Source organism: Dipteris shenzhenensis, chromosome 18, assembly GCF_047967505.1.
Source record: "Dipteris shenzhenensis isolate YYH24624 ecotype China chromosome 18, Dip_SZ_1.0, whole genome shotgun sequence".
Classification (NCBI taxonomy): Eukaryota; Viridiplantae; Streptophyta; class Polypodiopsida; order Gleicheniales; family Dipteridaceae; genus Dipteris; species Dipteris shenzhenensis.
In genome coordinates, this window is record NC_141613.1 from 45825664 (window position 1) to 45837550 (window position 11887).

The following is an 11887-nucleotide window of genomic DNA, read 5'->3' on the forward strand; positions in this document are numbered from 1 at the left end:
GATATCCCTAAATGTGATGGAAAAAACAAATGCTCATTTGTGCACCACCTTTTGGATCCCTTGAATTGTTGTAGTACATTACTTTCATATGCCAACCATCCTAAGGACAACATTAAGTTGCATTAACAAAAGCATGGGTTAAATGCTCCTTCCATACCTTGAGATGGATGTAATCTGAGGAGAATGCAAGAGATACACCTATTGCAAGTATGACCAAGCAAATTATAATTAAAAGTTGAAAAAGAAACCAAATGGGATATGAGAAGCCACATTAGACTCCAATAAAAAGTTCAAAAAGAAACCAAATGGCATATGAGAAGTCACATTAGACAACAGTAACCCCCTACATTTGAGAAACTTGATGTGATAGGAAAGAGTGTAAACCAAATCTAGAGCCTTTGTGAGTCATTTCAAGCAATGCAACACAAGGTGTATGCTTAAGATTTACATGGACCCTCTTATATCATTAACGATTAGCTATTAATTTTCAAGTTAACCTTAGAATGAGTGATGAGAAAGGGTCATACTTATAGGTGCACATTATTTTTTACAAAAGGTTGCATGTATAAGTCATTATGCACATTGTTATCTTAGATACTAGTGCACGTACACTACATATATTTTGAAAAGCCATGCTATCATTGTAACTATTTCATCTCTTCATTCTTTGGTGTCATCTGTAAGCCCCCATATGAGGAGAGCATGGGGGAAGTGGACTTGGGATCTAAGAGAAGGTCACACAGGTAGCACTATGGCTATGATGGGGGCAAAGATCAGAGAAAGAAAGAGGTACTTGGAGGAACCCTCATGGCTATATCAAATGGCGTCATCATACAAGAGAGATGGTGAGGGCACATAGCGCTAGATTTGTAATAGCAAAAGGCGATTCTTGAAGAGCAGCATGATGAGATGAACCATGAGTATATTTGATCTATTTTGATAGGCTTGTGTGCAGTTGCAACACGACTTGAATACGGCATGATAGATGTGGGCCTATACATCTGCATTATAGCTGCAAGGCAAGGACTATGGGCAAGGTCGTGGCCTGCGTCAGACCCTGGAAGCAAGCCATAAAGAGGTGCAACCATGGCGCTACAAATTGGGCAAGCTAGAGCTTGCAAGCCCGCAATAGGATGCATATGGCTTGAGCCAATGGCGCAATGCCAAGTGGCCAAGCATGTACAGATGGACCAACAAGAGCCCTTGTAGGACAAGTTGGGCTGAGCCAACCAAGCTGAATGGCCAACTAACCTAGTCAACCAACTAGTCGAGCCTTTTAGGGCTGGTTGGCTAGATGATTCAAGGGGTCCTTGTGCCTATACAAAGGGACCCTTTGGGGCTTCATATCACATCTTCTGGAGTAAGAAGCAAGAGCAACAAGATCAACATAGACCAACAACCTTGGAGCCTATTCCTAGAGGACCACAAAGAGTTGGAAAGCTGCACACCTAGCTCAACAAGGCGCTAGCAATCTAGTCTAATTCATAGGCAATAAGGTAGAGAAAACCATTCTGGACAAAGAGTCTACATAAAAGCTCGAGGTGGGGCATGGAGGTTGTAGTCTAGAGATATCTATCAAATAGTACCATTCTAAACAAAGAGTCTACATAAAAGCTCGAGGTGGGGCATGGAGGTTGTAGTCTAGAGATATCTATCAGATAGTATAAGTACCTTGTGGTAAGACCAAAGGACCACACTGTGGTGGGACTTTGGATTTATCTCTCTTGTTGTCCACAATTTGGGATAGAAATACATTATTTTTAGTAGCTTCTATATTTGGTTGCATTATTGTCTATTGATGAGTCTACAATATATTTAATGCACTAAGTTAAAGAAGTTTGTGATTCCACTCCCCACACACCATGTCAGCTCCCAAGTTGTTCTATGAAACTTCCGCTGTATATAACCTCTGTTGGTAGAATTCTAACAAGAGTTTCCCATTTTGCACCTTTATATGGAATTTGACATTTACTTACATTTTATCCGCAAATTTTATTGAGAAAGAATTGCATTTATTCTTATGATAACTTGTACTTCATGCCCATACTTGTCAATGTTAATCTTAGATGATCCTTTTCTCCTTAAAGTTCCTCTGGGAAGAGGACAAGGACTTCAACTAAGAACTTCATAATAAATTTTCTTCCATTGACCAAGGGGTACAATTTCCTCATGACATGCATTAATGGCTTAGAGAGCTTTCAAACTATGCATAAATGAAGGGGGTAGTGGGAGTAAAGGGGCATATAAAAGTGAGGGTGAGAGAGGAGGGGGCAGCTCAAGGTGGTGTTAATAAGGAGGTTATTCAAGATATGAGGGCATTGAAACCGAAAACTTGTAGAAAGTGTGTGGGTGAGAGAGAGAGAGAGAGCGGGCGCTAAGGTGGTGTTCATTTCTTGCTTATAGAGATTACTAAGATATAAGGACATTGAAACAAAAGGTGCTTACTTACTGCTGAGGAGGGGGCAATGTGTGCGCACACGTGCGTTCAAAAGTGTGTCTGTGAGAGCAAGAGAGAGAGACCTATCTCTATACATATATAGATCTCTCTCTCTCTATGTAATGTGCGGAAGTAAGATTAAGGGCTTACTTAGGCGATAACTTTCCGACGACGGAGCCATCATTGCCGGCGAGGAAGCGATACTTATCACGGCGAGTGAAGGAGCAACAATCGAAGCCAAGTGTGCCGGCGATGAGCCTTTGGACGTAATTCGCGACTTCGTACCGAGATTTTCCGCCGCTGCACGTCATTTCTGCCTGGAGTTGATCCAGAAACACCAATTCGTACGTCGGGCGAGGATTCATGAGGAAGAAGAACGCATCCATGGCCTTGAATCCCCTCGCGCTCGTCCCATGAAACGTGCTTTGCTTTGTCTCGATCGCTACCGGAACGATTTTGTCCGTCAACTCCGCAAACAAAGCGCTAAATCGAAGCAAAATCGCTTCCCGGCTCGTCGTCCCCTCCGGACACACCACCACATCGCCCTCTCGCAACAATCGCTTGATCTTGCTCGAATCCTTCTCTTGATTCCTCGACAGCCTCGCCGTCTTGATTGGTGACATTACTTCCGATATTCTGCTTATGCTGTATGTCACGGCAGTCACCGGCCTCCCCAGCGCTATGCCGATGAAGACCGGATCGAGGAGTGTGCGATGCGAGCACACGAAGAGCACCCCCGAGTTGCTTTGCCCTAGCGGTGGCTTGCCCTTGACGATCACACGGATGCCCCCCGCCCTGCACCATTGTGCCCACCAGCGGCACGGCGCGTTTCCGCAGATGAAGACGCGGAGGACGGAGATGGGGAAGGCCACAGGCATCCAGGCGAAGACGAGGAGCGCCACAAGCGGCGTGGGTCGCTGCACCAGACGCCCGTCGTGGAAGATGACGGGTTTGAAGAGGCTGCGCATCGGAACAGGCTCCGGAGCTTTGTGAGTTTTGGCGACGTACTGCATTTCCTGCACCCAAACATCAACCCACATCAGAACAAATGCTGCGAAAATGCTCGAGCTCTTGCATTGTTCGAGCTGCCGGCCCGGATGAGCTCCCATCCAGCAATCAGATAACTCCCACACCCTACAATCTGTCCCTGATCCCACCGTTTATCAAACGCCTTTCGTTCACTTCACACAAGCAATGCTACCTACGCTAGCCCCTTGGCCTCTCGTGATCCTACGATGTTTTAGTTTTCCTCCAGGCAACGCTATGGATGAGCTATGTATTAGCTACAACTTAGACGGAAACCTACGTAAGAATCCTATCATCGCAACTCATCAATATCGTCTACTCTTACCTTCGAAAAACTTGACTAAACATCATCAACTGAACAGAGAGCAAATCGTTTGCTCGCTCAAGTAGCTCCAAAACTCGACGCACGACATTGGATACCACGACAGCTGCAACCATCGATAAACAAGCACTACCTTTTTGCCCTTCTTCGAACAAAACATTTAACCATAAGTTTGTAAGGCATTCCCAGCTACAACTAAAAGCTTTAACCTCGGTACCTTGCAAATGGAAAGGAAAGCCTGATCGCTGCTGTGATCTCCGATCCCCAGATCCGGGAGATTTGAACTCGAAAACTCCATATCCACTGCCATTTTCTTGTTAACTCCAACAAGTATACCCGGGGGCTTGGGAAACCCAGTGCAACGCCCTGTAGCCGTTACTTGTAGCTCCGTGCCAAGTACTTTATCTGCCCCCAGCTGATGCAGGGCAAAAGTTTCCACCATTACCCTGGGGCACTCGGTCACAATGTACTTTTTGCCAAAAGAAGAGAACACCCTCCATGTTTCCGGATGGACGTCACCAGCGTAGAATCTAGGTAACACGGCTCGAGCTACAGACTCAATGTCACGGATCTTTACGCCCGCGCAAGAGATGAAAATGAGCAGCTGCAGACCCGCAGATTCAGAGACAAGATGATTGAGTAGCCAAGCCACGGGATAAAATAACAGCAACATGACAGCCCTTGGAAGACTCCCTGCTTCTAGAGCAACCAGCAGAAAGTAAGGAAAAGGGTCTGGGCTCCGAAGGAGTGTTCCATCCAAATCCGCGACCACTAATTGATCTTCGCGTTCCACCATCAACGATAACTTCTCATCCGCGGGCTCAGAGAACGGAGACTCGTTTGCGTATTCTGTGAACCACTGCTCCGTTCTTCCATTGACATCCATTGTTTTGCAAACGCCTTCACTGTTTTTTGATTGCGAGAGCGAGTGACCTCTACAAGAGATACAGCGGTTAGGCTTGCGAAGAACACATTCTTCGTTTTCACTGTCAACTCTGCAGCTGCAGAAATGCGCTATTTCAGATTCTCCTCCACTGCATCCCAATCGCTGATAGCGACGTAGAAGTGCCTCAGCTATTCCTTCAGCTATATCTCAAAATTGCTACTGCAAGAACGCTCGAGGAGCGAAAACAAAATATCTAATGGAGCACCGGTATTAGGCCAGAGAGATACCGGATTTGCAGTAAGAAAGAAACAGTGAAGAAGTTCTGTGCCGGTATCAACATCTATAACCAACGAGGCAGCACTATTTAAGGCCGCGGTCCGCAAACGACCACCGCGGAGTCAAGTGACAAAAATCTGTGCCAGGAAGCCCACTATAATAGCAAAACGATGGGACAAAGACTAAGTACGCAGCTCCACGTGCAAACGGTACAGAGAGCGCAGCGAAGAACATGCACCTACTTCAACTGTGGACTATCACACTTGAAGATGGACAGCGGAGGCTGGAGGCTGAATTTCACTGAAACGCCCTTGACCAAAATACATACTCACTTGACAAAACCATATTGTTGATTAGAGACCACTTCGGGTATCAGATTATTCTGCTTAACATCGATTTCCATGAAGCATATGACCAGGTGGAATGGGGCTACATGGCAGTCATGCAGACAATGGGATTTGGAGACAAGTTTCTCGTGCTAGTAAAGGCACTTCTAGCCAATGCTTCAGCCTCCATCTGCATCAACGGAACTGAGGTAGGGTCGTTTGAGCTCAGGAGGTCTATGAGACAGGGATGCCCCTTGGCACCATTGCTGTTTGCTCTGATTACAGAACCGTTGCTCGCTTTGTTCTGCAAGCTCATTGCAAGGGGTTCCCTGGATCCCATGAGACTTCTAGGATCCAACACTCCTCTCTTCGCTCAGCTGTTTGTTGACGATTCCAACACGATCTGCAAGGCTGACCCTGACCAACTGAACTTAGTCCTAGGCTCGAGACTCCAATGGGACAAATCCCAAGCTCTGTTTGTCTCAAGGAGCAACCCAACTGAATGGATGAAAGCTACAGGCCTGAAATGGATTCCTAGGGGATAGGTTATTCGACATCTGGGAGTCCCTGTAGGGGTTGGAATCACAATCAGACAACGATTCTTGTGGTGGTGGCCCAAATTTAAGGCCAAAATAGATGCATAGGCAAAGGTCCCACTAAGTCTGTTGGGTAGATGCACGGTGGTCAAGCATATTCTGGCACCTGCCTCGTTCTACATTCTTTCTATTTGTGCATTCTATAAAAGCCACATCCTCCTAATCGAAAAAAGCTTGAGAGCCTTCATATGGAAGAGAACCAAATGGAAATGATCTCCTGGTCAATTCTGTGCACACCAAAAAGATTGGTGGCTTTGGAGTCCTATACTTGAAGCGTAGAGCAGTCTCATTACTGATGAAATTGTGGACCCAATTCTTGGACTCCAGGGAATCCTGGACTATATTTCTTAAATATGATGTTCGCAATGCTAAGGTGAAACACTTCAGTAATCTAGATATGTGGACTAAAGTCGTCTCGGTCGTCCCCCTATGTCTGAAAAGGAGTTTCTTCAACAGACTTATGGCAACCTGGAAGGAAGGATTAGTACTGCTCTCTTGGAGAGGGCGCCTTGCAGGGATAGAGGACTTCTCCTTGAAGCTTTCCATTTGGTGGCAAGTGGCTTGGCCAGATGGCAGCAAATTCGCATTAGGTAACGAGAGGATGGCAGGACTGATTGGTGCCAAAGGATTACTCACTTGGGAAGACCTCTGGGATGCACAGACATGCAGCTGGCTGTCCCCTTACCAGATTGAAGCAGATTTCTTGCTGTCCTAGGAGGAAATGGCTGTTATCAATGGCATATTACTCACGATTCCCTTCAATTGGCCCACCAACCCCTACCCTTCGATTAACTCTGTCCAAGAGGAGTGGGTGTGGGGTGCTGATAGCCCCCTGACTAAGTTGTCACCTAAGGCGTTCTACAATCTCCTCGCATATAAGGAGGGTTGGTATCTAAAGCTTAATGACCGATGGCTTAGAGATGATACCGAGGCCATGTGGAGTGGCAGATTTGTGAGGTTGTGGAAATCGACGCCCTATAACAAGATTAACTACTTTCTGTGGAGAATATGTGGAGGGCATTTCCCTATTGGCAGTCACGTACCGTGGCTCCGCATGGATGACAGATGCAAGCTTTGCAAATGCACACCTTTTTTGGGGATGCCCCTGGGTTCGAAATCTGTGGGGAATCTTGTGAGGGCGGTGTGCCAAAACCTTGGGCATGCAGTTCATTTCAAAAGGAGCAGCTATCTTTGGCGCGGACCTTGGTCCAGATAGAGCCACTCTGTGGGAGGTGATAAGATATGCCACACTTCACCAAATGTGGTCTGCCCGTTATGAGGCATCCGTTAGCAGTTCGGTTATCTTCTCTCTCAATTGTAAACAAGTAGTAGTTGACATAGGGATCCAAGTGAAATGGCTAGTGGCCAGATGGCCCGAGGAGAGCACTAGAGTCCGCCTCCTGAGTATTTTGAGCGAAATGTCTTTTGTCTTAGCCGTATGTAAGAAATTGTCTGAGCTCTATGTAAGATACCGTTTTGTGGAATATATGAGAATACCTCTTTCAATATTTTTATTTAAAAAAAATACATACTCACTGCTCAATGATTCACTGATTTGCTGCAATATTTGCGTGAAGATTGAGCGGCTGACCGACTACGAAATCGGCAACAGCTACAAAGAGACTGGTGATAATTCGTGAATAGCTTTAAATGCGTTAAAGAGGCCTATCTGCGGCAGACGTCATGCGTCTGGGCAAGGATGTGCTACGAATCCTACGATGATCGGGCTGCGATGCGAAATTCGAACGTTGAACGGACGGAAGTTGGAACTCGTAGAGGAACGCTCTCGGGATTCAGTTAACCAGTTCATGCAACGCGCGTTTGTTTGGCAGCCGTCTCTTGAATGAAGCTCGTGAACTTTTTATTGTCCGTTGAAATTATTTGCAATATAAAGGTGGCCATGCCACTTTATACCTTTTTATTTGGGGTGTTCAAGTATGCCAACACTGAGCAATTGTGTACGACAACCGCATCCAACCATTAAAATCCAAAACTTAAGGACAAAAATATTCTCTAAATTTGTCCATGCACTATTATTCAATACGTCCCCATGTTGTTTCAGAAAGGGTATTAGAGGAACTCCCGACGCTGCTCACAGTGCTGAAACTCGAGCACTACAATGCTCAGATGAACCTAGCATTCAAGCATGAAGCCTGCCAGAGATTCCGTAGACTATTTCAATGAATGGCATGGAGGATGGAAGGACTTGAGCCAATGAGAGTGTTTGGGCATTGGAATGCTGAACCAGAATAGCTCCAAACAGCCCTACTAGGCTACCAGCTCTATGCTACACTTCGGCATTGAGATGAAGGTGGGAATACAATTTGGGTTGCTAGTGGGACGCATTGAAGCCCTCTTAGAATTCAAAAATGGTATTAGAATTTGAGCTACATTGACTAGATGGCCCCTGCTAATCACCCTATTGTACAAAACCTTTTGCCCCTCTTTCCTGACTATTGCTAGACATACGCTCTTCAACAAACAAGGTGAATCACTGTGCAGTGAATGTGTCACATGAGGCAAGGGGGAATGCACAACTTAGAAAGAAAATGATGAAACACATGTCAAAAAGTGGAAATGTCCTTCTATTACATAGCAAAAATTAGTTATCATATAGAACTAGCTCAAAGGCCACACTCGATGCACCTGTATTGCCTTGGTAGTAGTAAAAATGACTCTAATTCCTAGGACTCTAGGACTTCAAATATAATTGGCTCAAAGGTTGCACTCTATGCACCCGTGTTGCCTTAGGACTCTAAGACTTTATATATGGCCTCTCTCAACATTTGCATGATGACTTCTTATAGCTATCAAGATCATGGATTCTGCTTTTTTGGTGATTATGGGAACTTAAGCTTTGATGGAAGATGGAAAGCTTGTACATGGATCCAATTTTTGATTGTGATTAGTTCTTATAAAAGCTTTAGCTTCTGTTTTAAACTTACTGGCTTACACAACTATTTTTGCATTACCTTGGAGATTGTAGTAATACAAATACTCTTACCCCCTTTCCTTTCTTATATGTTATTAATATAGTTGGTCTAATTCCCTTTGTGTAGAAGAACTATTTATCTTGGATAGAAAAATAAATAATTGACCTTTCTACCTCGTTTACATGCTTTCCTAATTTAATTTTCTTGTTCTATACATTCAATTTTTCTTAGTTAACCTTTAATCTACTCTAAACATATAGTTTTTAAGGACAATTATTACGTAATATTATTAGGACCCATGGTATTATAGATATAATTCAACAACAAGCTTTCATTGTGTTCTTTTTTCATTTTCACTCAGACTTTGTTCCTAATGGTTTATGATTCACCACTTACAAATAATTTTCTCGGTTCTAAACCCTACCCGTTGTACCGCATTATGGTGAACTTCTAACTCTATAGAGCTCACTTGTAACTAAGGAGTATATTTAGCTTAAACTACTTTCTAGATAGCTAGACTCATTAACTCCCTTTCCCCCTAAACTTTACTTTCCTTCTAATTAAACATTTTCTTCCATCTAATTGCCACGTCCCATAACTGGAAACCATTTCTTTCGAGCCATCGCCCACGATTGCCACTTCTATCATTGCCTTCAACCTTCTTATAGGAACAAAGCTTGCTTCTTTCGCTCATATTGACGAGCTGGTCTTCCCCATCATGGTGTTTGCCATTATCTTTCTCACTTGCTTCATTTCCCTCCTATCCTCACCGCTCAATGGCTTCTACGACTTCCCCGGTCAGTACTTTTCGCGTAATACATACTCCCTCCTTCTAGACTGAGGCGCACTCTCCATTTTGCTTCTTACTGTCGTCGTTTGTAATTGCGGCTCTAAGTTACATCGATACTCTTGCTTTTCTTCTTGGCTGGTCCCTTCACATTTACAGTTAATGTTGAGACTGGCTGTCAACTGTTTGGGTTACGCGTTGCCTGCTTTTTGTGTTACTTCACCTTATTGCAAACATTGTCTTACTTCGTTATTTACTGTTGTAGAGACCTTAGCGCGATTAGTCCTTCGCTTTTCGATGGGCTCATAGTAGCTTGATCCTCACTTACCTTCCCCTTACTGGTAGTTGATGACAACGAGCTCCTTTGTCTTTCCAACTTTAGATAACTCTCCTTTTTATGTTATATATGGCTTAGATTTTCGGTCATCGCCTTACTTGTTACTGCGCACGATTATCTTCTACTTGGGGTCTTGAGATTATTTTCTCCTAGGGTCTCATAGTCAGTAGATTGTTTATCTTCATTTACTGTTGTCCCTTACCTTATGACTTTATTAATAGTAGTCAACCATTTACTTGACTTCGATCTTAATGGCTTATTAAGCCTCCTCTCCTCTATTGAGCCTTTTTACTATTTAATATTTGCACCTGTTATGGTTGGTGTTTGCTAAGACAATTTTTCTTTTCCTTGTTTTAATGCTTTACATTATAATTTTTATTGGATTGCCTTTTTGGTTGGTTGGTTTTAATTGTTAAAGATTTTCATGATTCTTAAACCTTTCCTCCCTTTCCCTTGTGCTTATAAACTAGTCGTTGCTAATGAATTTTTCATGTCTTTTTGTAAATGGTTAAATCTCCTCCTAACATAATTGTTTCTTTAAAACTTGAGCCTATAAGTATATAGTAATTTGCAAAACAAACACACAAGTATGTACTTACTTAGATGTGCCCTTAAGTATACTCTATTATTCCCTTTTAAAGTTTTTTAATTAATGCTCTTTATATTTGTTAATTGCATTGAAGTTAGTAAAAGTGGGTGCGGAATTCCCTCCTTGGTCACAAGAGATTTTTGTTGATACTAATGATTGTTTGGTTAATTGGGTGAGGATTACCCCCCATGTTTCGTAATTAAGTTCTTAATTATGGCTGCGGAGTATCCCCCTAAGATTTTTATGACATAAATTAACTCTTAATCATGTTTCATTTTATGCGCTTAGATACAAAGGAAAATTGCTTAACAGTATCTTTTCTTCACTTGGGGATAGTTGAACCCCCCTTAAGTGAATTCTTCTACACTTTGTTAACACCACAAGTTACTTACACTCGTAACTCGGTCTTTTGATCTCCTAATATAGGTGTTAAATTAACCCCCCAATGGCAGTACTTTACTTTGATTAATACACTTACGTACAAAAGTTTAAAGGTGTACTTTTTCACAAGGGTGTTGTTGACCCCCCTATTTTTTGATTTTCTTTATTATACATTTTGTTTGGTCTTTTAAAATGTTATTACTGCCCTCTTTTTAAAAAAAGAATTTGGACCACTGCCGTGACTTGGTTGGTAAACAAAATTTTATAGGAAATTCCGGTGAAGAACTCAAACAAATTCTGACTGCTAGGATGTCCGGTTGTTATGACCCTGCCAAAATTGCCTATATTAATCAAAAATTGGCAGAGGGACGAAGGGAAATGGAAACTATTGGACAAAAAACTAGAACTAGACCTTTTTTGTATCGTAAAGCAAAATGCGAGAAATAGTAGATTACTTTTGGCATCCAAGCTATCTTGTTGTGGTACACATTTTGAATATTTCTAGTGTTCTATGTTTCTTTAGTATAAGCGATAAAGAGTTGGGGAACACAGGCATTACCTGTCTTCCTACATGATGCCAATTTTGTTCTAACAAATGGTTTTCTGTGGATGGTGACAGGTAAGTCATCCCCAACCAAGGTACCTCGAACTTTTGAAAGATTCAGCACTTTAAGTTTATCTTGTATTAGTGTCTCAAAGGCATTATGAATTTTTAATAAAAAATGATTTTTGGATATCTCTATTGTGTCTATAATGTGCCAATATAAGTCTTGATTTTCATGGTCTTATTTTTGTCCTATGGATGGATTTAATTGTATGGCTCAGTCATTGATGGGACTTTTAAATTTAAACACGCACATTGATTTCCCAATTAGCCTTTGGTCGGGCTAGTGCCATACAATTATTTCACATCCATTGGAATTCATTTTTAGTGTCAATATATTATATGCCTTTATTAGTATTTGGGATCTACTATGACTAATAGTTCTGG

The 11887-nt window shown here is 42.7% G+C and overlaps 1 protein-coding gene across 1 annotated transcript; it reads right to left on the minus strand.

Annotated features, from left to right (window-relative positions):
• Positions 1-2149: 2149 nt before the first annotated feature.
• On the minus strand, positions 2150-4996 carry LOC147891295 (glycerol-3-phosphate 2-O-acyltransferase 6-like). Its single transcript, XM_087389492.1, has 3 exons — positions 4959-4996; positions 4003-4854; positions 2150-3453 (listed from the first exon to the last, which is right to left on the minus strand). The coding sequence occupies exons 2-3, from the start codon at positions 4669-4671 to the stop codon at positions 2584-2586; spliced, it is 1539 nt and encodes a 512-aa protein (XP_087245618.1). The 5' UTR covers positions 4672-4854; positions 4959-4996; the 3' UTR covers positions 2150-2583.
• Between the last annotated feature and the right edge of the window lie 6891 nt (positions 4997-11887).

What these genes read in the sequence shown, in the direction of transcription:
- LOC147891295 (XM_087389492.1), bottom strand. Translation starts at nt 4,671, where the DNA reads ATGGATGTCAATGGAAGAACGGAGCAGTGGTTCACAGAATACGCAAAC. An exon ending in CTTTCCTTTCCATTTGCAAG is followed by an intron (nt 3,454 to 4,002) that starts GTACCGAGGTTA and finishes GTTTGGGTGCAG; the next exon opens with GAAATGCAGTACGTCGCCAA.